Below are 27,812 nucleotides of genomic sequence, written 5' to 3'. Positions count from 1 at the left end.
TAATCAATTTGTCAGTTTCTACAAAAAACATGGTGGAATTTTGACTGAGATTGTGTGGAGTCTATAGATCAACTTGAGGAAAACTGACATTTCTTAATGTTGAATCTTCCAACCCATGGATATAATGTATCTCCCCATTTACTATTATTCTTTTTAATTTTTCTGATCAATCACTTTTAGTTTTCAGTGTACAGGTCTTTCACATTTTTGTCAGCTTTATCTCTATACACTTAATATTTTTGATAATATTATCAATAGATTTTTAAAATTTAAATTTTCTGATTTTTCTTTGCTAGTGTACAGAAATGCAATTATTTTTGTGTATTCACTTGTGTCCTACAATTTGCTATACTCATTTATTAGTTCTAGTAGCTTTCTATAGATTGCATAGCATTTTCTCTATAGTTGATTATGCTAGTGAATGAACAAAGCTTTTCAATATAGATGTGTTTTATTTATTTTACTTGTCTATGTAAAGTAACAAGTACTGTATTGTCTATGTAAAATGACAATTACTATCTATGTAAAATAACAAGTATTGTACTGGAATGTCCAGGACAATATTAAGTAAACATGGTAAGAGTAAACATTCTTTTGTGGTTCCTGATCCTAAGGTGAGAGCATTCATTCTTTCATTTTTAAGTATGACTCTAGTTGTAGTTTTTGTTGTTGTTGTTGTTGCACAACATGGCATGCAGGATCTTAGTTCTCCAACCATGGATTTAACCCTGGCCCCTTGCAGTGAAGGCATGGAGTCTTAACCATGGACTGCCAGGGGAGTCCCAGCTGTAGGTTCTTTATAGTTGCTCTTTATCAAATTGAGCATGCTCTTATTTCTAGTTTGACAGTTATTTAAATCAGTATTTGGTATTGGTTTTGTCAATTGATTTTGCTGAGTCTATTGAGATGATCATGTGATTTTGCTTTTGTTAATTGTTAATATGACGAGTTATATTGATTGGTTTTTGAATGTTAAATTAGCATTGCGTTCCTAGGATAAACCCTACTTTGTCATGACTTGTCATGTTATCCTTTTTATATATTGTCAGATTCACTTTGCTAAAGTTTAATTAGAACTTTTGCATCTATCTTTATGATAGATATTGGTCTATAGTTTTTTTTTTTTTTTTCTTCTCCTTGTTGTGTCTCTGCCTGGTTTAGGTATTTGGATGGTGTTGGCTTCATTTAATGAGTTGGGAAATATTCTCTCCTTTTCAGTTTTGTGGAAGAGTTTATATGTAGAATTGACATTAGTAGCTGCAGCATGCACGCTCAGTAGTTGTGGCTTGCAGGCCCCAGAGCGCGCGACCCTTAATAGTTGTGGCACTTGGGCTTAGTAGTTGTAGCACATGGGCTTAGTTGCTTGGCAGCATGTGGAATTTTCCTGGACCAGGGATAGAACCTGTCTCCCCTGCACTGACATGTGGATTCTTACTCACTGTGCCACTAGGGAAGTCCTAAATTTAATTTCTTTAATAGATATGTAGAGCTATTCAGGCTATTTCATCTTCAGTGAGCCTTGGTAGTTTGTGACTTAAAGGAACATGTCCATCTCATCTAAGTTATGCAAACTGAGTTGCGTAAGATTGTTCATACTGTTGTTGTAGTATCTTTTTATTGTGTGTAGAATCTGTTGTGGTATATCCTCTGTTAATCCTTATATTGGTAAATTTGAATTTTTTCTTTCAACTGATCAGTCTGATTAGAGGTTTATCAATTTTATTGATTTCTTGAAAGAAATAGCTTTTGGTGCAAGTGATTTTCTCAAATTTTTCTGTTTTATATTTGATAATTTCTGTTCTGATCTTTAGTTTTCCTTTCTTCTATTTTACTTTGGATTTAATTTTCTCTTCTGCTTATTTCTCAAAGTAGAAACTGAAGTCAATGATTTGCAGTCTTTCTTCTTTTGTAATATAATTTCTCTCTAAGAATGAGAGTTTAGCTCATTCTTTAGCCTCGTTTCATAAATTTTCGTATTGTTTTCATTTTATTCAATTGAAATGTTTTCTAATTTCCCATTTTATTTCTTCTTTTGTCCATAAATTATTTAGAAGTATGTTATTTAGTTTCCAAACAGTTGGAAGATTTTCCAGAGATATGCCTTTTATTTATTTCTACTTTAATACTACATGGTCAGAGAATGCTCTGTATGACTTGGATCCTTTTAAATTTACTGAGACTTGTTTTATGGCCCAGAATATGGCTTGTCTTGGATAAATGTTCTCTTTAATCTGGAAAAGAATGTGTATTTTCGTGTTGTTAGTTGGAATGTCCTATAAATATCAATTAAATCGAGTTATTGATAGTACTGCTCAAATTTTCTACATTCTTGCTAATTTTTATATTTGTTCTGTAAATTAGCAACAGAATAAATTGAAATTTCTGACTGAAATTGTGAGTTTTACTATTTCGTCTGGTAATTCTTTTAGTTTTTGCTGCATATATTTTGAAGCTCTATTATTAGATACATAAACATTTAGGATTATTATATTCTCTTGATAAATTGATTGCTTTGTCATTTTGTAATGACCCTTGAAATCTGTTAATATTCTTTATTCTGAAATTTACTTTCTCTAATATTAATATAGCCATTCCAGTTCTACTTTGATTAACATTAATATGGCGTATTTTTTTCATTTTTTTACTTTTAACCTATTTGAGACTTTATGTTAAAAGTAGATTTTTTTAATAGGTAGTATTTGGCTATGTCTTGCTTTTTAAATGTAATTTGATGATCTTTGCTTTGTATTTAGACCATTTAAATTTAATATGATTATTTTTATAGTTAGGTTTAAAATCCTAGCTATAAAAAATCATTTTGCTATTTGTTTCCTATTTATCCATCTGTTTGTTTCCTTTTTTCTCATTTTCTTTCAGGGGTTAATTAAATTTTTTGACTGCATTTTCTCTCATTTTTTGGCTTATTAACTAAAACTCTTTTGTTATTTTAATGTTTGCTTGGTGTTTATAGTATGCATGTTTAATTATAGTTTACCTTAAAGTGATATACTGCTTGGCGAATAGTGTAAGGACTCTACAATAGTATGGTGGTTAACAGAATAATGCTATCCTACCCCAAAGATGCACATAGCTTAATCCCTGGAACCTGTGAACATGTTATTTTACATGGCAAAAAGGACTTTGTTAATGTGATTAAGTTAATGAACTTGATATCAAGAGCTTCTCCTAGATTATTCAGATGGGCCCGATGTAATCATAAAGGGTCTTTAAAAGAGGGGGCAGGATGGTCAGAGTCAGAGTAGGAGATGTGACAGCAGAAGCAGAGGTCGAAGCGATGCTGCAGAGGAGGGGGCTACCATCCAAGGAATGTAGGTGGCATCTAGAAGTCTGAAAAGGCAAGGAAGTAGATTCTCCCTCAGAGTCTCCAGAAGGGATGCAGTTCTGCTGACACCATGATGTTAGCTCATTCAGTAGGACTAAATTTTGGAATTCTGACCTCTGGAATTGTAAAATAATAACCTCATATTTTTTTAAGACTCTCTGTGGTGATTCTTTACAGCAGCAGCATTTGGAAACTAATACAAGTGTACTTTAACATAAAAGTATTGACTATTGACCTTTGTGCAATTGCTGTCATACATTTTATTTTTATATATGGTGTAAACCTCATATTACATTGTCATTATTTTGTTTAGTCCTCATCTTTTAAAGAATTTTGAATAATAAGAAAAACTTCTTATATGATTACGATATACTAAAAGTCATTTCTAATGTTATTTCTTTGTGTAGATCTAGTAATTAGATCTAGTATCAATTTCCTTCTGCCTAAAGTTTTTCTTTTAACATTTCTTGTAGTCTAGGTCTGTTGATGATTAATTCTTTCAACTTTTGTGTATTTGAAAATATCCTTAGCTTGCGTTAGTTTTTTAAAAGTTATTTTTGCTGGGTATAGTCTCTAAATTGACATGTTTCTTTTTTCCCTTTCAGTATTATAACGGTTGAACTACTATTTTCTTGCTTGCAGAGTTTCTGATGAGAAATTATCCTTATCTTTGTTCCTTTATTTGTAATATAGCTCTTTTCTCTTGCTGCTTTTAATATTTTCTCTTTATCACTGTTTTTGAGCAATTTTGACTATGATGTACATTGCTGCAGTTTTTTTCATGCTTCTTATACTTAGTTTTGTTGGAGCTGCAGGTTTATAGTTTTCATCAGTCTGTGAAAATATCCAGCCCTGTTTCTACAAATATTTTTTCTTCCCTCTCTTTAGGGATGCTAATTAGACACATATTAGGTTGTTTGAAGTTGTCCCAGTATGCTATTCTGCTTTTTTTTTTTTTTTTAATTCTCATTTTTCTCATGGGTTTTTATTTTAGATAGTTTCTATTGCTATGGTTTTAAGTGTTCTAATCTTTTCTTCTCCAGTGTCTAATCTGACCTTAATTCTATCCAGTATGTTTTTAATCTCACACATTGTAGTTTTCATTTTTATAAGTTAAATTTGAGTCTCTTAAAACAGACTGTTTTAAGCTTTTAAACATGTGGAATATAAATAATAACTGTTTGAGTATCTTTCTGCTATTTGTAACATCAGTGTCAATTCTGGGTTGGCTTTAATTGATTTTTCCCCCTCTCATTGTAGGCCATCTTGTAGCATCTTTACATGCCTTGTAATTTTGAATTGGATGCCCAACATTGTGAGTTTTACCTTGCTGGGTACTGTATATGTTTTTTATTCCTATAGATATTCTGGAACTTTGTTTTGGGTCACTGTCAAGTTACTTGGAAACAGTTTGATATTTTCTTGTCTTGCTTTTAAGATTTGTTAGGTGGAACTCGAACAGTGCTTAATCTAGGGCTAATTCCCCATTAGCAAGCAAGACCATTTTCTGTACCCTACCCAGTGCTCCATGAATCCTGAGGCTTTTCCAGTGTGCTGGTGGGAACAGACTATTCCCAGCCCCCAGTGCACACCAGGCACACCTATGTTCTTTCAGGTGGTTCTTCTCTTGGCATTTACTAGTTTCCCCACAAGCATGCTGTGATCAATACCGAGCTGAATACTTGAAGGAGACCTTCGTGTATCTCCACAGTTCTTTCTCTGAGCAGCGTTCTTGTGTTTGCTGTTCTTTTTTTTTTAATTTATTTTTAAAGTGTTTATTTATTTATTTAAATTTTGGCTGCATAGGGTCTTTGTTGCAGCACATGGACTCTGCGTTGTGGCACATGGGCTTTCTTTCGCCGTGGCACACAGACTTAGTTGCTCTTCAGCATGTGGAATCTTAGTTCCCCAACCAGGGATTGAATTCACGTGCTCTGCATCGGAAGGCAAGTTCTTAACCACTGGACCACCAGGGAAATCCCTGTTTACTGTTCTTTTCCTTGAATTCTGGTCACCTTGGTCTTCCCAGACTCTCAGCTCTTTCTCTTCAACTCAAGAAGTCAGCTGAGTTCTACCCATGTTCCTCCTCCATATGCTGCACTCTGGAAACTCTTTCAAGCAAGTAAGCTGGGGCAATTACAGGGCTCACCTTGCTCATTTTCAGTATCTAAGGGATCACTGCCCTTCATCGCCTGATGTCCAGTGTCTTGAAAACTCTTGTTTCATTTTTTTTCTGCCTTGGCTTCAGGTGGGAAGGTAAGCCTGGCCCTTGATATGCATTTTAGCCAGAGGCAGATGTTTGGTTTTCTTGTTCAGTCACTAAGTTGTGTCCTGCTCTTTGTGACCCCATGGACTGCAGCACACCAGGCTTCCCTGTTCTTCACTATCTCCCAGAGTTTGCTCAAATTCATGTACATTGAGTCGGTGATGCCATCCAACCATTTCATCCTCTGTCACCCACTTCTCTTCCTGCCCTCAATCTTTCCCAGCATCAGGGTCTTTTCCAGTGAGGAGGCTCTTTGCATCAGATGGCCAAAGGACTGGAGCTTCAGCTTCAGCATCAGTCCTTCTAATGAATATTTAGGGTTGATTTCCTTTAGGATTGACTGGTTTGATCTTGCAGTCCAAGGGACTCTCAAGAGTCTTCTCCAACACCACAGTTTGAAAGCATCAATTCTTTGGTGCTCAGCCTTTTTATGATCCAACTCTTACATCCATATGTGACTACTGGAAAAATCATAGCTTTGACTATATGAACCTTTGTCAGCCAAATGATGTCTCTGCTTTTTAATACACTGTCTAGGTTTGTCATAGTTTTCTTCCAGGAAGCAAGAGTCTTTTAATTTCATAACTGTAGTCACTGTCTTCAGTGATTTTGTACCCCAAGAAAATAAAATCTGCCCCTGTTTCCATATTTCCCCTATCTATTTGCCGTGAAGTGATGTGACTAGATGCCATGATCTTAGTTTGCTTTTATATTTTAATTTTCCTTTGTAATAATATCAGATATTTACTGGTTTTAAAGTCAAATCTACAACGCGTGGTATATTCAGAGGGAGAGTCTCTGTTCTTTGCCCTGTTCCTTTCCTCTTTCTATAGAAAACTTTCTTTTCTTCTTGTTACTATTATTATTTTTCTTCTATCTGTAAGTAACTTAAAAAATAGTTTTTGGCTTATCTTTCCATTAAAAAAAACACATGTAAAGACAATGTATATATGCATCTGTGTGTGTATATATCCCCATTTGTTGAAGAAATGATAATATAATATGCACACTATTCTCTACCTTACATTTTCCACTTAATGATACATTCCATTGCAGTGTATACTCCCCTGCCCCCACTATCTCCTCCCCCAACTTCTTTCCATAACTTCATTATAGTCCATTATGAGGATATACTATTATTTATTCACCTAGGTCCCTATAATGGACATTGGATTGTTTTCACCTTTTTTCTAGTATTGAATATATCACGATGAATGCATTTTTTTTTGTGTGTGAATCTGTGATAGAGATTCCTGGAAGTGGAATTGCTGGGTCAAAGGGCAACATGTATGCAATTTTGTTAGATATGCCAAATTGTCTTTCATAGTGTTAGTTGCTCAGTCGTGTCCTACTGTTTGCAACTCCATGGGCTGTAGCCTGCCAGGATCTTCTATCCATGGAAGTCTCCAGGCAAGAATGCTGGAGTGGGTAACCATTTCTTCCTCCAGGGGGTCTTCCCCACTCAGGGACTGAATGTGGGTCTCCTGCATTGCAGGTGGATTCTTTACTGTCTGAGCTACCGGATACTCAGACAGAGGGTTGAGCCCTTTTGCATTCTCACCAGTGGTGGATGAGATTGGTAGACATATTTCCAACAATAAAATATTTCAACAGCATAGGAAACTGCTTCATGGAAGGGTAAGGACTAGAATTACTGAAAGAGGGGCCAGAGTGGAGACTCAAGTCAGGCATAGTGTAGCGGCAATTATTGTGTCCAATAAGAATCAGATCCAATAACTTCTAAGCTCCTGCTTCACGTTATAATGTTGATACTGTAAAAATGTCTGACAAATTTAGAAAGAATGTCCTAGTCAGTATCTGATTCTCCACACATTTTCTATACTCTACTATAATGGTTTTGTATTACCAATGCATTTCCACATGAGCAATTTTAGTTGGTGATGTGATAGGAAAGGAGAAAGAAATTCCACAAGAAGTGGCTTGATGAGGGTGGGGAGGAGCACCAGAGTTCTTTTCCTGAGTGTTTTGGCAAGGGGACCTCTGTGTTCCAAGCCTGCTGCACATGTACCAGCAATGGAATGGCTCAGTGACAGTGGAGAGGTTCGGAGTGTGGACTCGGCGACTGTTACGAGCTGTATGACCCTGTACCGGTTAACCACCGTTAGCCCTACTGTCCTCATCCTTTAGATGTCTCGTAGGTTTGTTGTCACAGTGAGATAGCAGGGACTGTGAGGTGCGGGCCTGGAACAGACTAAGAGTTCCGTGAATGTTAGCTACTGTCCTGTGCCAGTTTTTTTTTAAGATTTTGTTTTTGTTTGACCTGGACCATTTTTAAAGACTTTATTGATTTTGTTACAATATTGCTTGTGTTATGTTTTGGCTTTATGTGTGGGATTTTAGCTCCCCACCCAGGGAGTGAAGCTGCACCCCCTGCGCTTGAAGGCAAAGCTGTAACCACTGGTGCACAAGGGAAGTGCCACTGTGTCAGTTTTTGAGTGTGATGGGACCAGTGAGGGACTTGGGGGAGACCTCTGGGCCAGAAGAAGCAGGCAGCATTCTGGATTTGAGGTCTACCTTGCTAGGGCAGTCCTGCCACATGGGACACTGAACTTGAATGTTAGAGAGAAGCTACCAAGAAGAATAGGAGGGGAGGCTGGAAGGAGATGTTTGGCTAGCCAGATAGAGAGCCATGCTGGGTGCTGGCATGAGGTGCCAGGTACCCAGGACTCCAGACTTTCAAGGAAGAGAAGAGGCACCATGGCCTGGGATGGTTCAGGAATGCTTTACTGAAGAGATGGTCCATGAGATCAGGGTAGCTCTTAAATAAGCCTAGAGAAAAGAGGAGGACAGAGAACCAAGAAGTGACACGGCTGTAAGTGCTTGGGAAATGCATCTTCCCTGCCCCTCAAGCCCTACCTGGGGCTTATTACTCATCCTTCCAGCTCTGCAGGCGTGGTCCAAATTGTCTTCTTCAGCCACAAACAGTAACAGTGTACACCTATCATCTGTGGGCCCTGGGGAAATAAATACGAGTAAGATCTGATCTAGTGCCAAGTTCCTTATGTGGGAGGTTTTCAAACTACAGCTGCCTTGGTGAATCTCTGCTATTCTGGCTTGGAAGGATTGGACTGGAACCCTTTTCAATACCTACTTCTGTGGTTCTGATGCCCTGTCTTAGGGGAGAGTCCCAGGCTCTTGGGCAGGTGTAGTCACTGCCTCTTTCCTCTAACTCTTAATGCCCTCTAGTTCTTCATTCTCTCAGTTGGCTCTCCTCCGAACCCAAGCAAGTGAGTGGGATGGGCTTTGGGATGCAGATGACACCTGTCCACTCTTGGGATCAAGGGTTGACAAACTGGCATAGGTAAACAACGGGAAGGTAGATTTTGATTTCAAACAAGGGCAAGGTGAAACTCTGTTGCATCAACAGTGACCAACAGTGGGACAGTGCGTCCTGTGAAGTAATGAGTAGGGAACCTCGGGCCACTCTCTGAGCTGCTGTGGGCAGAGCCCTTCTCTGGGTGGGCTCAAACTGCCACTGCTCAGCTCTGGTCTGGGGAAGAGGAAGATATTCTGATTCTTCTTTTCAAATCTGTTCCCATCCCATTTCATCTTCTGAATTCTTAATGGCTCATGCTGTGTCTGTCAGAGAGGCTCATAACACTCAGGATCCACCTGCTGAACGTGGGCCATGCATGTGACAAGCAATTTACATGTGCAGGCACCCAGCTCATCCTGCTGAATTTTTCTATGGAGCCAGTTCTTCCCGCAGCCAGTGTGTGAGTTCCTGAGTGTGTGTGTGTGTGTGTGTGTGTGTGTGTGTGTGTCTGCCATGCTCACACTTGTATATAAGTGTACCTGGAGTTGCAGCTCAAAGTAATAGCAGAGCAGTTTGCTCAGTGGGGTATGTGAATGGAGGGGTTGCTGTGGTCTTGGTTACCGGGAAGGCTGGTCACCCTTCTTGTCTCCTGCCTTCCTCTCCTCTATATCCATCTCATTTCCCCCATTCTCAGACTTCCTCCTTCAGGTTAATTTCCCCAGCTGCAGCTGTGCCTCCCTCTCCCCCACCCCCTCCTCCATCTACCACACAGACACATGGGCTTTGAGTTATGTGCCTCCTGTTCTAATGAGATAAACAACATAACTCTCACTGGGCTCCGCTCATCCTTATGTAAGTGGAACTCCAGGGCTGGATGTGTTGGCCCTATAAAGGCACCCTGGTGCTTGCCAGCCCAGGGAGGAGGGCAAGGAAGGGGGCGGGAGCCCCGAGAGAGCTCTTGGGGGCATTTGCTTGTTGATTCTAGTTGAAGCAGGCATCAAAGGGGAGCCTGTTTGCCCACCCTGTGGCTAGAGGAGCAAAGAGCAGTCGTATCAGGCCAGATGGGGGTCATGTGGGCAGAAAGTCCAGGCTCGTCTAAGTCAGCTAACTCCTGATAATTAAGAACTGATGTCTGTGCAAGACTTCATGGTTATAAAGAGCTTCTTCTTGAATATAAGCTAATCCCCCTACAGTTCTTGTAAGGCAGGTATTATTATTGTCTTTATCTTAAGGCGAGGAGACAGGCTCAGAGAGGCATAGTGAGATTCCCAAGGTGATCGGGAGTGGAGTATGAGGACGCGTGCTCGTCATCTGCACTGTGGGGCTCCTCCATCCACTAGACAAAGTTACAGAAGGAAATAAAGACAGTCCCTTCTTCTGGGCATTCAAACGACTTCCTAAAATGGACTCTCCCGGGAGAATGAACCTGCAACTGAGTGGCCCAAGGCAGCTGACCAGGCAGTGTGGTGATGGCAGCCTCAGGGAGGGTGGAGGACTTGGACAAGAGCTAATGTTTTCGACCTCTGGTCACTTAGACCTTTCTGAGTGCGCTGGTCAGGACAAGTTCCTTCTCACGGACCTGCTTTTGGTCAAGTGGAAATACCATGGAAGCAGCCTGTGGGGCAAAAAGGAGCCTGCAGCACAGACTCCCTTCTTGGGGTGGGTGGGGTGGGTTCTGTGTTCAGTGCAACGAGTCCCTCTTGGATGGTTTGGAGGCGGGTGGAGGAGTCTCCTGGAGTCAGGAACAACAGGAACCAAGGGTCATCCACTTTCTGTGTTTCTGAAACTCAACCATTCTGGTTGAGTTTATTAATATTTGATAAGGGTTTCTTGATGTGCCTGCCAGGCACTGTGCTAAGCTTTGGGGATACTTGAGATGGACATGGCTCCTGCCACCTTGCATCTTATTAAACCAGTGGGGATGATAGTCTAGTAAGTAAGCAGTTAATGACAATGGCTTTGGAAAAATACAGGGATCCTTGGGAGCCTACCGGAAAAATTAGACTGGTCTTGGTACATCAGAGGGAACATCCAAGTAGTAACTCGATGGTGCTTAGACATCCAGAGTTTCTTTGTCAGATATTATGACAGTCTATAAAGTTCTTTAAAACAAAGAGGCGTTCAGATCCCCCCACACCTCCATGTGGACAGGGTAGCTCTGGCATGGTTTGGGGCATTGGGGTTAGTAAGTTCTCCAGGTGAGTTTTGGCTTCAGCCTGGATTAAGAATTGCTCATCCAAGATAAGGGGGGATTATGGGACCAGTTCTGGGATATGGAGCAGCGGGCCACCCCTTATGCTTGGCCTTCTCTGGGGTCCTGGGGAACACCGGCCCCAGCAGTGGTCAAAACATCTGGAAGGGACTCCAACTCAATGCACCCATTTATAGGAATCATAAATTCATTCACTTTTCAAACAAAACAAAATTTTGTCTCCTTTAATGCTGGAGTAGTTGCCTCTGCTTTGGACCTAAACCAGTGTATGGGTAGAGATGACAACACAAATGAAAAATGAATGAATGGAGGTATAACAGTGAAACTTTTGTAGATTTTTCTCTAAAAAATGCAAAAATGAAGACAGTTTTTCTCTTAGCTTTATTTTTAATTTTTAAAAGACTTTTTGATGTGGACCATTTTTAAAATCTTCATTGACTTTGCTGCAGTTTCTGGTTCATGTTTTGGTTTTTTGACTTTGAGGCATGTGAAATCTTAGCTCCCTGACCAGGGATTGAACCTGCAAGCCCTGCCACTGGAAGGTGAAATCTTAACCACTGGACTGCCAGGGAAGGCCCTCTCTTAACTTTAAAAGCCCCAAAATGGAAGACAGAAGATGGGAAAAGGGTCCTGATGCTTTGTACCCATGGTCCGAGGTCTAGGAAGGGCCCCTTTTTATGGGGGGCTGCCTGTCTCTAACAGTTGTCATGTGCCACGTTTATCTACAGAAGACGGAGTTGTGACTTCCGTGAATGTGAACTGGAACATATTCTTTCCCTCACTCACTTGGTAAATGTTTCGTTTGATTCTTCTCTGTGTCAGCCACGGTTCCAGTTCTGGGGATTCTGACGTGAACGAGACCAAGTCCCTGTCCTCACCAGGCTTTTCTCTCTAATGGTGGGGGTGGGTCAGTTGACTTGCTGGTTTGTTTGGGGGTGCATCGGGCAGGCTTTTTAATCTGCAGATCACCTAACCAGTCTTCAGCCCTCTTCCTCTGCCCTCAGCCTCCACCCCCTGCCCTCTTCTCTAGGAACAGACCAGGATCTAGTGTGGGAAGTCCACGTTCTTCCAAGGCATCTGGATGCCACACGGGGTGCCACGTGAGCCCCAAGAGTGTTGGCTGATGAGCAGGAAGGCTCCTTATAGGGTGCTGGGCCTGACACACGATGCAGGTGTGGCGCTTTCATGTCAAAGGCCAAATCCAAGTGGAGGTTCTTGTTGGGAGACCGTGTGATCCATAAGCCCAGCACTGGACTCCGGCCTGTTTGTTTTTGGTGAAGCCCAGGCAGGGATGTGGGCTTCCCTTGTGGCTCAGCTGGTAAAGAATCATCCTGCGATGCGGGAGACCTGGGTTCGATCCCAGGGGATTGGGAAGATCCCCTGGAGAAGGGAAAGGCTACCCACTCCAGTATTCTGGCCTGGAGAATTCCATGGATTGTATAGTCCAGGGGGTTGCAAAGAGTCAGACATGACTGAGTGACTTTCACTTCACTTCAGGCAGGCATGTACCGATATGCCGGCTGTGCAGGCGTGGAGCCTGCTCCCAGGAGAGGCTTATAATCTGAAGGAGGTTGCCAGGGACTCCCTTTGGCTTCAGCGAACTGCCAGCAGCTGTCAGTGGGTGGAAGAAGCCAGTGGGTAGGAGATCTGGCAGCTTGACTCTGTTTCCTTGAGATGTTTCCCCATCCAGGCTGTCTGCAGGTAGACAGCATGACTCCTGCTGCTCCACCTTGAAGGGCACCTGCTTGGCCTGGGCAGAGGGGCAGTTGATGGGCAGTAGCTGGACATAATACACTGCCTTGAAAACACCATGATGGGGATAAATCTGGAAAAGTCCCTCCTGTGGTTTGAGGCCTCACTGATCTTCTCCCTAGGCTGAGAGAGCAGAACTGATTTTGGTAACAATGATGGATCACTTTTGGCATGTGCCTACTGAGACAGCAATGTAGAACGGTCAGAACCCCAGGGTCCTGGGGTCAGGGGGCCTAGATTTTGCCTGGGCTCCACCATCTACCAGGTGTGTGACCTTGACATGCCCCTTCACTTCTCTGGGCCTCATTCTCACTGTGATTGAGAAGGTCAGACAGGGTGGTTTCCAAGGCCCCATCCAGCCTGGAGCCTTTAACCTTTATATCATCTCTGTCCACAGGCCTTGCCCCGGGCCAGCTGTACACATATCCTGCCCGCTGCTGGCGTAAGAAGAGACGATTGCACCCACCTGAAGATCCGAAACTGCGGCTGCTGGAAATAAAACCTGGTGAGTGCCCAGTGGAGCTTGGCTGGGCCGAGACAGGAGAGGTGGGGAGTGCTGGGCTGGCCAAGGACAAGGTTGCTCTGTGGAGTTTTCCGAGAGAGTGTATATGCCCACATGGCGCTTTCAGGAATAATCACATTCACCTGCTCCCCACCCAACACCCCCAAACTTCTCTCCCTCTGAGGGGTGGGTCTCAGGCCTTCCCCTTCCTTTTGTCTTTCTCTTGCTATCCCAGGAGAGGAAAGCAAGCAGGTGCAGGGTGGGAACAGGCCCAGGATGAATGACTTTCCAGCAGAGCTGAAGGATTTGCAGCTATTTGGGGCTGGGTGATACCTTCCAAGGGTTTCAAGTAAAGAAACCTAGTCCCAGACTGTGATCTAAGAACAGTGCCCTGTGTACCTTCTCCCACCTTACTGGGAATGAACTAATGGAGCATCTTATATGAGAAGGGCCAGTCACTAAAAATAGAGCCCATCTTGGACATAGAAATGAAAGAGTTTGAGTTCAGGACTTGCTTCTAGCTGACACTGATTGCTTTGTGGCCCTGCAGAAAGAGTTGGTTAGTTTCTTTACTGATCTGTTATTACACTTCTGAGCAGATGGCTGTCTTCAGACCTTGTGGGCTGCTGCAAGGCCAAGTGATGGCTCTGGGTCCTCAGCTTTAAGGGAACCTCTTCTTTGGGGGATGCCAGAGCTGGGATGTGACTCAAGAAGGGTGGCAACAGGCTGTTAAGTGGAGCAAAGGCAGAGCTGACTTGCCCCCTTCCACTATCACCAAATAACACAGACCTGGCAAGGGTGGTTGTCCAGCAATGTTACCTCATGTCTGCCTTTCCACACTGGCTCCCTAGGCTGTGTTTTTTCTGCAAAATCTCTACTAAACCAGTTGTTCGGATGCTTTCTCACAGTTCCATTGGTAAGCATGCTTCGATTGCTCACTCTAGCCCAGGTCTCACTTGTGTAAAAGTTTTATTTGTTAAGGGTAGGTGCTCCACTCAAATTCTCATATGGCCTTGCCCCATTTACAGACTCTTGCAGACACTCAGGGTGATGACTGAGGTGGTCCCAAATTCCCTGAGATGCAGGTTATAAGAGAACCAAGTCTCCTGGAGCAGGATTGTGAGCCACATGCATCTTTCTACATTTTCTAGTAGCCACATTAAAAAAAAGAAAAAACTGGTGACAGTAATTTTTAACAATAGATTCTGTTTAACTTAATATCATTTCAGCAAGTCATCAGTATAAAAATTATAAATGAGATATTTTTCTTTCTTTGGTATAGTTTTTTAATTCCAGTGTGTATCTTAAACTTTTAACACATTTCATTGTAAGCTAGCTGCATTCAGTGCTCGACTGCCACATGTTAGTGGTTAGTGGTGCCCATGTTAGCTGGTATGGTTCTAGAATTACACTCCAAGTATGGTCTTGACCATCAGGATAGGCATCACTTGGGAGCTTTTGGTCCTCACCCCAGACCTGCTGAGTTAGAATTTGCATTTTACCCAATCCCAAGGACAGCATCCTCAGAACATATGTTGAGGTTTGAAGATTTACAGGTGGTTGGACCACAAGTCAGGATGGCATGACTCCACACCATCTACATGCCTTTATTAAACAATTATCAATATGAACAATTTATTTTGGAGGTGATGGTTCCCTCCTCTCTTGTTCCAGATCTGGAAGTGGTCTGATGAGTGATGAGGTAATCCCTGACTTGAGCTTTACCTGGACCCATTTTAATTCCACCCTAATCAGAGCTTTGCAGTAGGTGTTATAGTGAGAGGGTGAGCCCATGCCTGTCAGCTGTGTGGACTTGAGTGAGGGGACTATTTAGGCGTCTGTTGCTAGTTGAATGTGTCTCTGTGTTGGAGTACGTGAACCCTCTGGGTGTATTTCTGCATCTGTAAATAGCACAGTGGTACTTGGGATTCCTAACCAGCCTTGCAGCTTCCTCATGAGGATCAAACAATACGTAATAGTATTTGCCATTTCTTACCCTTTCAATTAAAATTTTTTAAAAATTGAGTAGGTAATGCAGTCACATTCCGAAGATATAAAAGGATATATTTTATAATGAAAAATAAGACCCAGGCTCCAAAGAGGCATCAATCGTACCAGTCTTCGGGGATTCTTTAAGAGACGGTTATACATACACAGGAATTACATCTGTATGACTTGCCCTTCCTCTTTTCATGCAGCATGACCACCTTGCATTTTGCCCTTTCCCTTAAAAATGTGCCTCAGGCACTGGTCATGTCAATATATAAAGAATTTCTTCATTTCTTTTCCACAATTACACGATATTCCATTGTATGAATGTACTACAACTCATTTAACCAAGCTGTTCCCAATTTTCGTTTCTCAGATGCTGAGTCATTCAGTTTTGTCCAACTCTTTGTGACCCCATGGGCTGTAGCTTGCCAGGCTCCTCTGTCCATGGGGATTCTCCAGGCAAGAATACTGGAGTGGGTTGCCATGCTTTTCTCCAGGGACTCTTCCCGACCCAGGGATCGAACCCAGGTCTCCTACACTGCAGGTGGATTCTTTACCATCTGAGCCACCAGGGATTTTTTTTCCAATTTAAGCAATGATGCAATGAATATTCTACATGTATATAGTGAAAGTATTAGTCACTCAGTCATCTGACTTTTTGTGACCCCATGGACTGTATAAGGACATATCATATGTAATTTGTTAAAGGATTTTATTATAAATGCTTGACATCAATTTTAAATTGTCTTTATTCTTTTTCAAAGTCTTTATTCTTAACATTTATTTTAAAAACCTTTATTAAGAATACTTTATATCAGATTAATTGGGTTATCTTTTACAGAATCAAAAATGTTTAGCACTGTAAACACCTCAGACATCATTAACTCCAGTTCTTTATTTTCTTGAGATCCAGACACTCCAGTATTCTTGGGCTTCCCTTGTGGCTCAGCTGGTAAAGAATCTGCCTGCAATACGGGAGACCTGGGTTTGATCCCTGGGTTGGGAAGATCCCCTGGAGAAGGGAAAGGCTACCCACTCCAGTATTCTGGCCTGGAGAATTCCATGGACTCTATAGTCCATGGGGTCACAAAGAACTGGACATGACTGAGCGACTTTCACTTTCAGACAAGTTGAGAAATTTGCTCAAACTTACACAGCAGTTCCCGTGGGAACTGGCAGAGACTCCAGGTTGCTTGATTTCTTTGTTCAATGCTTCTGCTTCCTCATGTTGCTGATAGGTGTACTGACTTAAAAGTTATCAAATTTTCTCCCATAAAAACTTTATTTTATGATTAGAAAACTAACATTAATTATTAAAATGCATCTGAGAGATAGTTGAAATTCCTTCAGTCATAAATATCAGACATTCAAGTTGAATTTGCTTAAGCAATTCAAAGGGAAGTTGGTTGATATAACTAACAGTGAATCCCAGAGTGGATTTGGGCTTCAGGCACAGCTGCATCCAGGGGCTCAGATATTATAGTGGTGGCTCTGTGTGTCTCTTTCCACCTCTAACACTGTCTTCTCCTCATGGGGATCGCAAGGTGGCCACTAGCAGCCCAGACTCAGCACTCACCACAGCTGGCAGAAAGGCAGTCTCCTTCAATATCTGTGTTGGAGAAATCCCTGGAAGGACTGATTAGCTGACTGGGTTTATGTTCATCCTACCCATCAGAGCCACCTGGGGATGGAGCACTCTGGTTGAATCATCATTGTAGCCAGTATCTGAACAACACACTGGTGGCTCAGATGGTAAAGAATCTGCCTGCCAATGCAGGAGACCTGGGTTTGATCTCCAGGGGAAGATCCCCTGAAGAAGGGAATGGCAACCCACTCTAGTACTATTGCCTGGAGGATTCCATGGACAGAGAAGCCTGGTGGGCTACAGTTCATGGGGTTGCAAAGAGTTGGACACAACTGGGTGACCAGCACCCCCCCAACACACAAAGCATTTTCATTTATCACTTGTTGCTTTGGCCTTTAACCATAGCCCTTGGAGTCAGAGAGGGAAAGGAGAGGTAAAAGTGTTACAAGCCCATTTTATAGGTGAGGGAAGACAGACTGCTGGCAAAGTCAAGGAACATCTACTGTGCTGCTAATGTATCTGAGGACTTAGAACCTCATCGTTGGTGGGACTGAGGCAAGGAGCTGCGTTACCAGTGTCTGGTTCTTCTGGCTACAGACATGTACTCGGGCATGTGGGTCTCCACGAAGCTGAACGTAGAGCAGCTGGGGTCATGACTGACTTTGGACTTGCCCCATCCTTGGGTCTGGGGGAGGGAAAAGGAAGGCCCTGGGGCTGGCAGTGTCCTGTAGTCATGTTCCCAGAAGCACCATGTCTGTATCTGTGATCTTTGAGAGATTTCCTTGGGCTCAGTCCTCACACTTGGAGCAGACACCGAGGTGGCTGCTCCTCCAGTGAAGGCCCAGCCTCAGAGACAGTCAGGGTCCTGTGGGAGGACCCTCTCTGCAAGGATGAGCACCAGCCTGGTTGAGGATGGGCCCTCAGAAGTGTAATCATATCCCCAGGTGGCAGAAGACCCCAGGCAAGTCAGGCCTGCCTAAGGCAGAATGGCTCTTCCACACCTGCACCTAAGTGTTAAGAAACTATAAACAATCCAGGGCTAGAATCAACAACTTTGCAAATGACAAGAGATCCATCTCAGGTGAATTTGTTCCCTCTCTGGGTAATCAGACCTACTCTTAAGCCTACTAAAAACAAAAACACCCCCCCCCCGCCAACAAACCTTGGGCCAAATGTCAGTCATTTTTGTATCCTGTTTTGAGTGTGTACCACCAGGCCAGGCCTGGCTCTCAGAATGTGTAGCACCTCACCAGCCTGCAGCTGTAGGTTGTGAGTAAAAATGCCAGGGAAGCATCTGAGAGTCAGTGATAAGGAGCCTCAGGCTTGAACCTCAAAGCATCAGGGCCTGTCCAGAGAACATGAAGCAGCATGACAAAAAAAAAAAAAAAAAAAGGTACCATCCTCTTCCTGGAGGCTTCACACGTTTGCCTTTGAATTTTTCACACAAGCCAACATTTCAGAAAAGGTCCCTCACCCAGAGCCTCAGCTTGCCCGTACAGCACCTTTGTGCAAAAGAAGAAAAAGATCCCCTGGCTGGGCAGACATTTATAAATGATGCCCCTTCTGGTGGGTTACCAGGCACGCTCTGGATCTCAGCTCCCTTCTGTCCCCTTGGCAGGTGTCCCTGCATAGGTAACACATGCCACCTCTGAGAGGCTCTGCCATCATCGTTTATAAAATACACAGTCCTCAGCTGAGAGGACCTCTCCCCTTCTATGGGGGGGAATGTCCTCCCAAAGCACAGAATCGACTTGGACAGTATTCCAAAAATGACTCTTTCTTATTTTTATCCCATTTGATTTGGTCTCAAAGAGAGCTGGGTTTTTTTTTTTTTTTTTTTTGGTCTGTACTTTCGAGTGTGACTCAGGGTAGAACCACTGAACAGAGTTCCTGGGGAATTTGCTGCAAATTTCTAGTAGGTGGAGGCAGTCAACTGGGCGGATGGAGGCAGACCTCCCTGGGAATGGGGGGCAGTTGCAGGGAACAGAGATGAGAAGCTGGGGATTTGCTCTCTTTTACACATGGAAGTGGAGCTGGGTCTAACCTGTTTGAAGGTTCATGCACAGTGCCTATCAGTATTTAAAAATCACCTGCCCTTTGACCTACAAATTCTGTGGCTAGAAAATTTTATTCTATAAATAAATAAGGACTCCCAATGGGTAAGGTTGTCCATTGTGGCATTGTTTGTAACAACAGCAGCAAACAGAGAATAGAAACAACCAGTAGGTCTTTTGGCAGGATACTAGTTAAACATAGAATACATTCGTAAAATAGAATAGTATTTTGTCCTTTAAAGGAATGAGTAGGGGGAAGAAAAAAAGAAGGAAAGACATCCAAGCTATATTGTTTAGTGGAAAGAAAAAAGCAGATTGTCCAACATTATGTATAGTCCTCTTTGGGCAAACCTTGCTGAAAATTGATAAGCAATTTGTCCATCCTGGGCTGAATCTCTTTAAATTTATGGAAACTAGAAGACTGAGTTTATGTTGGAAAAAAAATGAATGAGTGACTCAACCACCCTTGGCACCCCTCCACCACCCAGTCCCCATGGCTGCCCATCCTTTCCTCTGTCTTTCCTCCCAGTCTCCTGGTGTGGGTTCTCCTGAGCTCCCCTCGACAGGCTCTCGGGATGCAGTTATGTCTATGATTCTTGGAGCCTCCCTTGGGCTCCACCATCAGCCCGTTGAGTCCTCTGGGGAGAGAGAGACAAAGAGTTCCACTGATTTGTGAGAGATGGGGTATTGGCCTGGAGCGGAATTGTCTCAAAGCATGAGTTTCCTTCCATCTCAGACCTTCCCATGCATGATAAGGAGCTGCCACAAGCAATTTGTCATGCCAGCACCCAGTTTGTCCCTTCTGCCTTCCTTTGTGATCCTGCCTGAGTCCAGCCAGTGGCGGGCAGCTTTCAGCAAAAAAAAAAAAAAAAAAAAAAAAGGCCAGGGTGGAACATGGCTTAGAGTTGTCCTTGATCCCAGGTCTTCAGAGCTGAGAGTTTTGTCAGGAAACCAGGTCAGGGTAAGGGGTGGGGGATCCACTCAGGAAATTTGAGGGACTTTGGAGCAGATCTCAGCCTGGGTTGCAGAACCATCCACTTCTGGTTCAGCCCTACACAGCCCAAAGCTCATCTGTGACATCGCAGGGTGGGGAGTGGGGAGCCGATGGTGGCTGCTGTGAAGTCATTTGTTCTTGGGCTAAATTATACACTGATGGAGTACTCCCCAGGCCTGCTGTCCTCATCCCATCTCCCTTACTGTGAATATGCCATCCTGCCCATGTTTCTTTACTACTTGCTGAAAATAAAAATGTGTCTGTGTGGGGGTGGAATGAGGCTGAGAGCTGGGGCGAACTCTTTGGAATTTGAAAGCATTCTCAGCGTCCCTGGACCTATGTGTTTCTCACGCCTAGCATCATCCCTCCAATCAGTCTTGAATAAACATCTTGCAACCTCCTACTTGCCTGGGCGTCTGAAGGACAACACACACAGCATTATTTCTCTCCGCTGACTGACAATAGAGTTCAGTGTTCTCTGCATCTTGCATTTGGCTGCAGGGGCAAATGCAAGGTGTTTCATGGTGCAGCCATCACAGTTCAGGCAATGTGAAGACGGGCAGGGGCCTGGTGCCAGGGAGGGGCCTTCCCTGGACCATTGCCCCCAAGAATGGAGCTCTGTCCTTGCGAAGGGGAAGCTAAGCTGGCAAGAGAGAAAGGTGGATAGTAAATATCCATCAGAAGGCCCTGAAGAGTGGGGCAGATGTTGGGCAAAAGCCAGCTGATTAAGAAAGAGCCTTTAACTTCACTTTTTTTTTTTTTTGAATAAGGATAAAGGGCTGGGAGCAAACTTATGTCCTTCTGGGTTAAATGCTCAGATAGTTTGCTTAGATCAGTTTAACGTCTTCTCATTCCAGACCTTTAGATCTCTGTGGTCTAGGACAGGCTTTGTTTTAGAGGTTGGGACACTGTGGCATGGAATTAGGCAGTGAATTTCCCAAGGGGCATCTGTGGTGAAGCCAAGGAAAGGAACCTGTGGGGGAACCTGTTGGAACTGGTGCCATGTTGCTCTAGGACTCAACACGCACATCCATCCTGGGGTCTCAGCAGGGCTCCTGGAATGTACCTGAGGCCTTGCCAGGCTCCTTCTGCTCCAGGACCCTTGGGGACCAGCATATCTCTTTCAGATTCCAAGGGTGATGGGAAGGAAGGCAGCCAGGAAGAGGGTTCTGGTTCTTTCTCTTGGGTTTTTTTTTTTTTTTTTTTGGCTGCTGTTCAATGACTGGGCGTGATTGACCAGGATAATCACCACCTCCCCCACATGTTATTGAGGGAACATGAATGGTTGGGCAGAAACCCTTGGGGGATGGTAGTTGAAGGTACGGCTCAAAGGGGAGTGTGCCATAGCCGGCCACCAAGCAAGTCCCAGGGACCCTTGGAGGGGTGCCTCCCAGGCCTGAGTCCAGGCCTGAGTCCTGCCTGCGGGGGCAGCGATGGAGTGGCCTGCTTCGCCAGCCTAGGGTGCTGTCCCTGCCGCACCGAACTGCCAGAACTCTACAGATGGGAGCGGGCCGCGGCCAACTTCCCCAGCTTTTGAAAATCCTGCATCTTAATTAGTTCCCTACTGCTTTTGTACATGGCCCACATTTTAATAGTCTCCGGGCTTCTTCCACCATTTGCTCTCTGATGTTCGGCTCGATTTCTCTTCTCCTCAAGACAGTCCCTCCGACTCCTCCGGCACCCTCCCAGCCCGGGAGCAACTTACGGAACGCTGATGTGCCAAGCATGTAGCCTGAGATTGATGAGCCTGTCAGCTGGCTCCCTCTGGCCCCCCACCCCACCCCTGCCTCCCCCTCTCCTCCTCACAGGGATGAGCTGGTGGAGTGGGGGGGCGGTGGGTGAGATGGGGGAACGCAAGGGAAGGGACCCGTAGAGCCCCCAGCCAGGTGTGAGCCAACAGACAACGTGACCTTCTCCCGTCTGCAGAGGAGTCCGGCTGTGTCCTTCCGAGGGGGGAAGGACGCTGGGCTCCCCACCCCATCTGTCAGTGCTTATCTGTCCCTGCGCGGGGGGTTGCCTGAGCGTGGTACGACCGGGAGAATGGATGCCTTCAAGTGAATCGGGGGAAATGACCAGTCATTTATCTCTTTCCTGCAGTGTCAAGAGCTGCAGCCATCCATTCTGGAGGCCGGCAACAGCAGCTTCTTCAGCTCGTTGGCCTCGTGAGCTGGAGAGAGGTGGGCAGGCCTCCCCAGCCCCTGCTTCGTGCCCTCCTGGCAGCCTGGGGACAGGCGCCGGGTCTGGGGGAAGGGGCCTGGGCCTCTGGCACTGTTCTGCAGGGCTCTGGGAGCCAGGGCTGGCCCAGGAATTGGGCAGCCACTGGGAGCTGGCTGGGCTGTGTGCACAGTGGCTACAGGGATTGCATGACTGGATTTTGCAGTTGGGCTTGGCGGAGCCACGTTTAGAACATAGCTTGTGAGACTGTCACCCTGCTATACCAGGGCCTGTACACTTGTATCTCTCCCTCCTGGAATGTGCACAGTTTGAGTTCAGAGGCCCATTCTATACTTCATCTGTATCCCCAAACACCCAGTACCCGACTTGGCACATAGTAGGTGGACAGCAAAGATTTATTAAAAGGATGAAGGAAAGAAAAGGGCCTCCTGGTCTCTGATCTTGAGCTTGAAGAACGTGGCTTAGCTCTCATCATGCCCCTTGCACAGAGGAGGGAGCTTGAGCGGGCGAAGGGGAGCCTTTAGAGCTGAGCTGGCCTTCCCGTCCACTGCCCAGCCTGGCCTGGGCTGGGTTGGGGGTGCCTGTCCTGGCTTTACCATCTTGCCTGTCTTTGGTTTGAGCTCACAGCGGGGCCTTCAGTATGTCGAACAGCTGGAGAAAAGGTCTCCAACAGGAATCACAAGACCTGGGTTCAAGTCCCGACCCCTCCACCCCTGGCTGTGTGATTTTGAGCCGTCATCTAATCCCTTTAGCCTTGATTCTCCATCTGTGAAATGTGTATCATGGCAGCTGCTCTGCTTGTTTGCTGGGATTTTTCCGAGAGCCCCGCTGGAAGGTGGGGCTGGAGGGCTTGGCAGATGTGAAGAGACGCCGCTGAGGCCACCCCACGTAGTGCTGCTGTGTGGGCTGAGGAGGGCCTCAGCTGATGCTGTTCCTGTCCCCAGTGCGTGCTCACTGCAGGCAGCTCACCGCCCAGCTGGCAGAGTGTGTGCCGTGTGGCCAAAATGGGAACACATTCTGCCTTACAGTCTTTAAAAGCCCAAGGCTAGCACCTTCTGTCCTAAGAAGACCCGGCATCTGGCTATGGGATCTGCCTTTCCCAGAACCACAGCTTGCCCAAGCTCACCCCTGTGTCCCAGGACTCGGTCCTCTGGCATCCGCTGCGGGGAGCACAGAGATAAACTTGGAAGGCTTCCTCTCTGTTTTACAAACACCTGTCACCGCACGGCGCTAGGCTGGGCCTGCCTGGCTGGGTCTTTTCTCTTGCCCTTGGCCTAGGCCAATCTGCCTTCTCTGAGAACTGCTCCTCTGTGGACTTGCCCTGGTGTGGCTTCATTTCTTTGCCCCTTGGCACTGGGCACCCATTCTCCACACCTGGCCTCTATCCTGATTCACCGTGTGGGGATGTTCCCTGTCAGGGGCTGGGAGACTGCCCTCTGGATGTATCTAGCCACCAGGATGTGGGCACCATGAGGACAGGGCCCTTTCCTAAGCACTGGCTCATGGGTGGTCCCCTCACTTCTACCTTCCTTCAGTTAATTTCAGAATGACCCTATTGAAATATAGACATCATATTGTCACACTTTGCTCGTGTGACAGTGTCTTCATTGCTATTTTGTCTTCAGAAGCTATTGTTGTTCAGTTGCTCAGTTGTGTCTGACTCTTTGTGACCCCATGGACTGCAGCACGCCAGGCTTCCCTGTCTTTCACTCTCTCCTGGAGTTTGCTCAAACTTATGTCCATTGAGTCAGTGATGACATCCAACCATCTCATCCTCTGTTGTCCCCTTCTCTTCCTGCCCTCAATCTTTCCCAGCATCAGAGTCATTTCCTATGAGTCAGCTCTTTGCATCAGGTGGCCAAAGTACTGGCGCTTCAGCGTCAGTCCTTCCAATGAATATTCAGGGTTGATTTCCTTTAGGATTGACTTGTTTGATCTCCTTGCAGTCCAAGGGAATAAGCATTCTTGCAGAGGCCTACACAGCCCTTCAAGGTCCCAACACTCTCTGAACTGGGCTCCTGCTCTCCCCCTGGCTCACTGTGCTCTGGGCAGACAGACCCCAGCTTCAGAGCCTTTTTGCGCTGGCTCCTTTGCCTAGAACATCCTTTCCTGATGAGCAGTGTGGCCCCCTCCCTGCTCCTTCAGGTTAGTGCTTTCCAGACCACATCTAAACATGGACCCACCCTCCCATCACTCCTGATGTTCCAGATTCCCCTATCGCTGTCCCCCCCACCCCCTCTTTGTTTATCTCCAAAGCAATGATTACCATCTGCCATTCTATGGGTCTTGTTTATTTTCTGTCTTGTTTCTATGCACTAGAATATAACTTCTACGAGGGCAAGAATTTCTCTCTCTTGTTCATAGCTGTGTCCTCGGCACCTAGGACAGAGCCTGGTACCCAGTAAATGCTCCATAATTACTTGTCAAATGAATGAGTAGAGCACAGGCTCATCCATGTGATTCTGCTGTGGTCTCCAAATCTTCCGTATGCATCCCCCTTTCGCACTCCCACCCCCCAAACTGGAGCAGCATCTTAGCTCCGAGCCGAGTCCCACCCTCAGCCTCCTCTGTCCTCTGCTCCATACTTGGCTTCTTCACTTCCATTCCCCCTGGGCCCATGTCCAGGTGGGGGGAGCTGTGTCTCATCACATCTGATGGTCTGAGTGTGTTAGAAGGGGAGGAGTTTTGCTTAGAAGTGCAAGAGAGGGAGACTTTAGTAGGTGAAAAAGAGGGGCTCCCATGAATTGAGCATCTCCCTGTGCAGACACTCTATGTCCGTGACCTCATACAGCCCCATAACAACACTGGGAAGTGGATTTTGTTCTGCAGATGAGGAGAGCAAGGCCAAGTGTGCGGTGCAGGGTACGAGACCCGAGATTTCACCCCAGATGGCTTGCACTTTCCAGTAATCAGTATTCCCTTGAACCATTTCATCACTCCATCCATTCCCGCTGTCCTTCCCCTCCCTCACCTTCCTGCTAAGTTGTATCAACTTGGTTGGTCCACTAACCAGCAGAGTGGTGAGCTTCCTTCAACAGTGTGGGTGCTTCCTGTGTCTCAGAGGTGGGAGATTGGTTATCTGTGGTGCTGACCTCTGGGTGCTGCTTCCAGGGGCTCATCCTTGCATGTTGGCAATGGGTGAGTGGGTTGGCAGAGCAGAGGGTGGGGACCACAGGCCTTCTGGGGGACATGATCAGCCCTCCTATGGCGTGGCTATCCTGGGCCTCTAGAACAATTGGTAACAAGGACCTGCAGGGCGCAGCCTGGGTGATGGGTCCTCATTGTGAACCTCATCTATTTTGAGCTTTATGAATCACAAAGCAGGGAGTCAAATGCAGCCAAGAAAACGGCACCCCTGAGGAATGAGCAGATGGATTCCGGGGGCCCATCACCATCTCAGGAAATCAGGGCTTCAGTCCCCACCAGTCTCCTCCCCCATGGGGTGAGTGATAGCAATCCCCTCCTCCTCCTTCCCTGTGAGCCTGAGAGTCTGGTGGGCATAAATGAAATAATGATTCTTAAGCATTTTGCTCCTTTATAAATGCAAGGAAATGTGATGAGCTTAACTCCTCAAAATAATAAGCAACCAGAATAGAAGACTGCACATTTGTATTTTTTACAGAAAACTAGAGTCAGGTGGGGGAAAAAAAAATCTGAGCACTCATGATGTAGCAGGAGGACTGTCTGCCATTGTCTGTGGGATTTCTCCCTCCTTTGCACCATGGCTCTATCTCCAGGCTCCTGCGTCAGAGAGAGCCTGTGATGGATGGATGGATGGATGTGGCTTGTCGGGGTGTTTCACCACGATTTCCCTTGGGGCAGCCTGTCTGTCGGCAGAGCACAGCCTCCCCAAAGATGGTATCTCTTGCAAACTCGACAGCTAACAGACAGCTCCCCTCTTTGTATATTTCCCCAAAGAAGAACTGTCTTAATCTGTTTTTTATATGGCATATTTTATTATAATCCATATATGACTTTCAGGTTCCCAGTCCTCCATCCCGAGCCAAAAAAAATGCACGAGGAGTCAGAGGCTCCATGAGTCCGTGACATCCAAGCGTTTGCATTTTTAAATGACCTGGGATTTAATTACTCACCATGCTCCCGTGTTGCGCTTTCGGGTTCGTCTTGCCTGCATCCTGTTAATGAGCTTAGTGGCTCCAACAACCCAGTAGAAGCCTTGCATTTGGTGCGTTGGGTGGCAGGCTTGGGGCACCTATGGCAAAAGTCTGTGGCTTTGATCTTTACCCGAGAGGATGGCTGCCCCGTCCACAGCCCTGGAGAGAAGTCATTGCTGTTCACTGGTGACTTTTTTGTTTTGTTTTGCTTTTATTTGTTCTTTTCTTTCTTTTTCTTTTTTAAAAAGACTTCTATGCTTCAATCCTTGTTTGTCTAAGAGGTTTTTTCTTATTTGGAAACTGATTTGCTTCGGTTCGCACAGAAGCTGTCTCTGGTGTGATGGATCGTGCTGGAAGTCACCCAAGGAGTATCTCTGTTCCCAATTAGAAGTGGAGGCAAAGCAGCGTATGGGGGCCCGGGGAGGCGGCTGGCTTGGGTGACAGCTGCTGCCGCTCTGGAGAGAGTAACGATCCATGGGTTTATATCCATGTGTATAAAATCAGGCTAATTTAAAGATGAATTATGTGTGTGTGTTTTAGACCATTTTCTTTTAATGTTAAGTGTTGGATGGCTCCTGTCAGGTTATGTGGTCCCCATATTTGTGCAAGGATCAAAATGAATACACTTTTAAAAAATTGTTAAACCCTATATCCAGATGAACTGTATTAGAAGAAAACTGAATCAATGACGTCCCTACGGGCTCCATAGGGAGCGTGTCTAGGATGTGCATTGTGCAAGAGCTTGGACCTGTTACCTTATTTTGCCTTCACGCTGGGACCTCCTGTGGTCCAGAGGCAGGGAATGTACCCTCTGCTGCCTTATGGGGAGGGCACTGTTTAGCCTGTCACGCTGACCTTGAGGGCTTTACCCATAGTGCTTTGAAACCAGAGTTTGCCAGGGGTCAGCTAGAATGCTGTTTGGGAATGACTCTCAGAAGGGTATCAGGTAGACAATGCTAAGAACTGTATTTAAAATGTCCTCCCAGTTTTGAGAAGCAAAATTTTAGCAAATGTTGCTTTTAATGCTATAAACCTGTAGTGTTTCATAGGGTAACCACCAGTCCCGTGTGGCCATGGGACCCTTGAAATGTGGCCAATCTGTATTGAGTTGTGCTGAAACTGTAAAATGCACACTAGATTTCCAAGATTTAATGTGAATGAAATAATGTAAACTATCATGGTAATTTAAAAATATGGATTACATGTTGAAGTGATAATGTTTTGGATACATTGGGTTAGATAAAATGTATGTCAAGACTAATTGTACCTATTGCTCTTTGCTTTTATAAATGTGGCTACTAGAAAATTTAGAATTACATGAATGGCTTGCATTATATTTCTGTTTGACTGTGTTGCTGTGCCATTTAGTCAGAATCATTCAAACTTCAATGATGATAACACATAGCATTTGTAAGACACTTAGAACACCCCAGGCTCTTTACATATATGATCTAATTTTGAATCTTAAGTTGTTTTTTTTTTATTTCGAGCCCCCATTATTATTATTATTTTTAAATTTATTATTTTACTTTACAATATTGTATT

At 45.0% G+C, this 27,812-nt stretch overlaps 1 protein-coding gene across 8 annotated transcripts in view; it reads left to right on the top strand.

The window, feature by feature from the left end:
• The window catches only part of DPF3 (double PHD fingers 3), a 303,529-nt gene that overhangs the window by 124,383 nt on the left and 151,334 nt on the right, over window positions 1-27,812 (top strand). For all 8 annotated transcript variants that reach the window (XR_006270117.1, XR_006270118.1, XM_043472462.1 and 5 more), the window contains exon 3: window positions 13,248-13,355. Coding sequence is in view for 6 of the 8 variants with exons in the window: in XM_043472462.1 (XP_043328397.1) it covers window positions 13,248-13,355 (108 nt within the window). In the remaining 2 variants the exon portion in view is untranslated. The remainder of the gene's footprint in view (window positions 1-13,247; window positions 13,356-27,812) is intronic.

Source organism: Cervus canadensis, chromosome 6 (genome assembly GCF_019320065.1).
Source record: "Cervus canadensis isolate Bull #8, Minnesota chromosome 6, ASM1932006v1, whole genome shotgun sequence".
NCBI classification, from domain to species: Eukaryota; Metazoa; Chordata; class Mammalia; order Artiodactyla; family Cervidae; genus Cervus; species Cervus canadensis.
The sequence above is the reverse complement of the archived record's forward strand: the minus strand, read 5'-3'. Positions and strand labels throughout refer to the sequence as shown.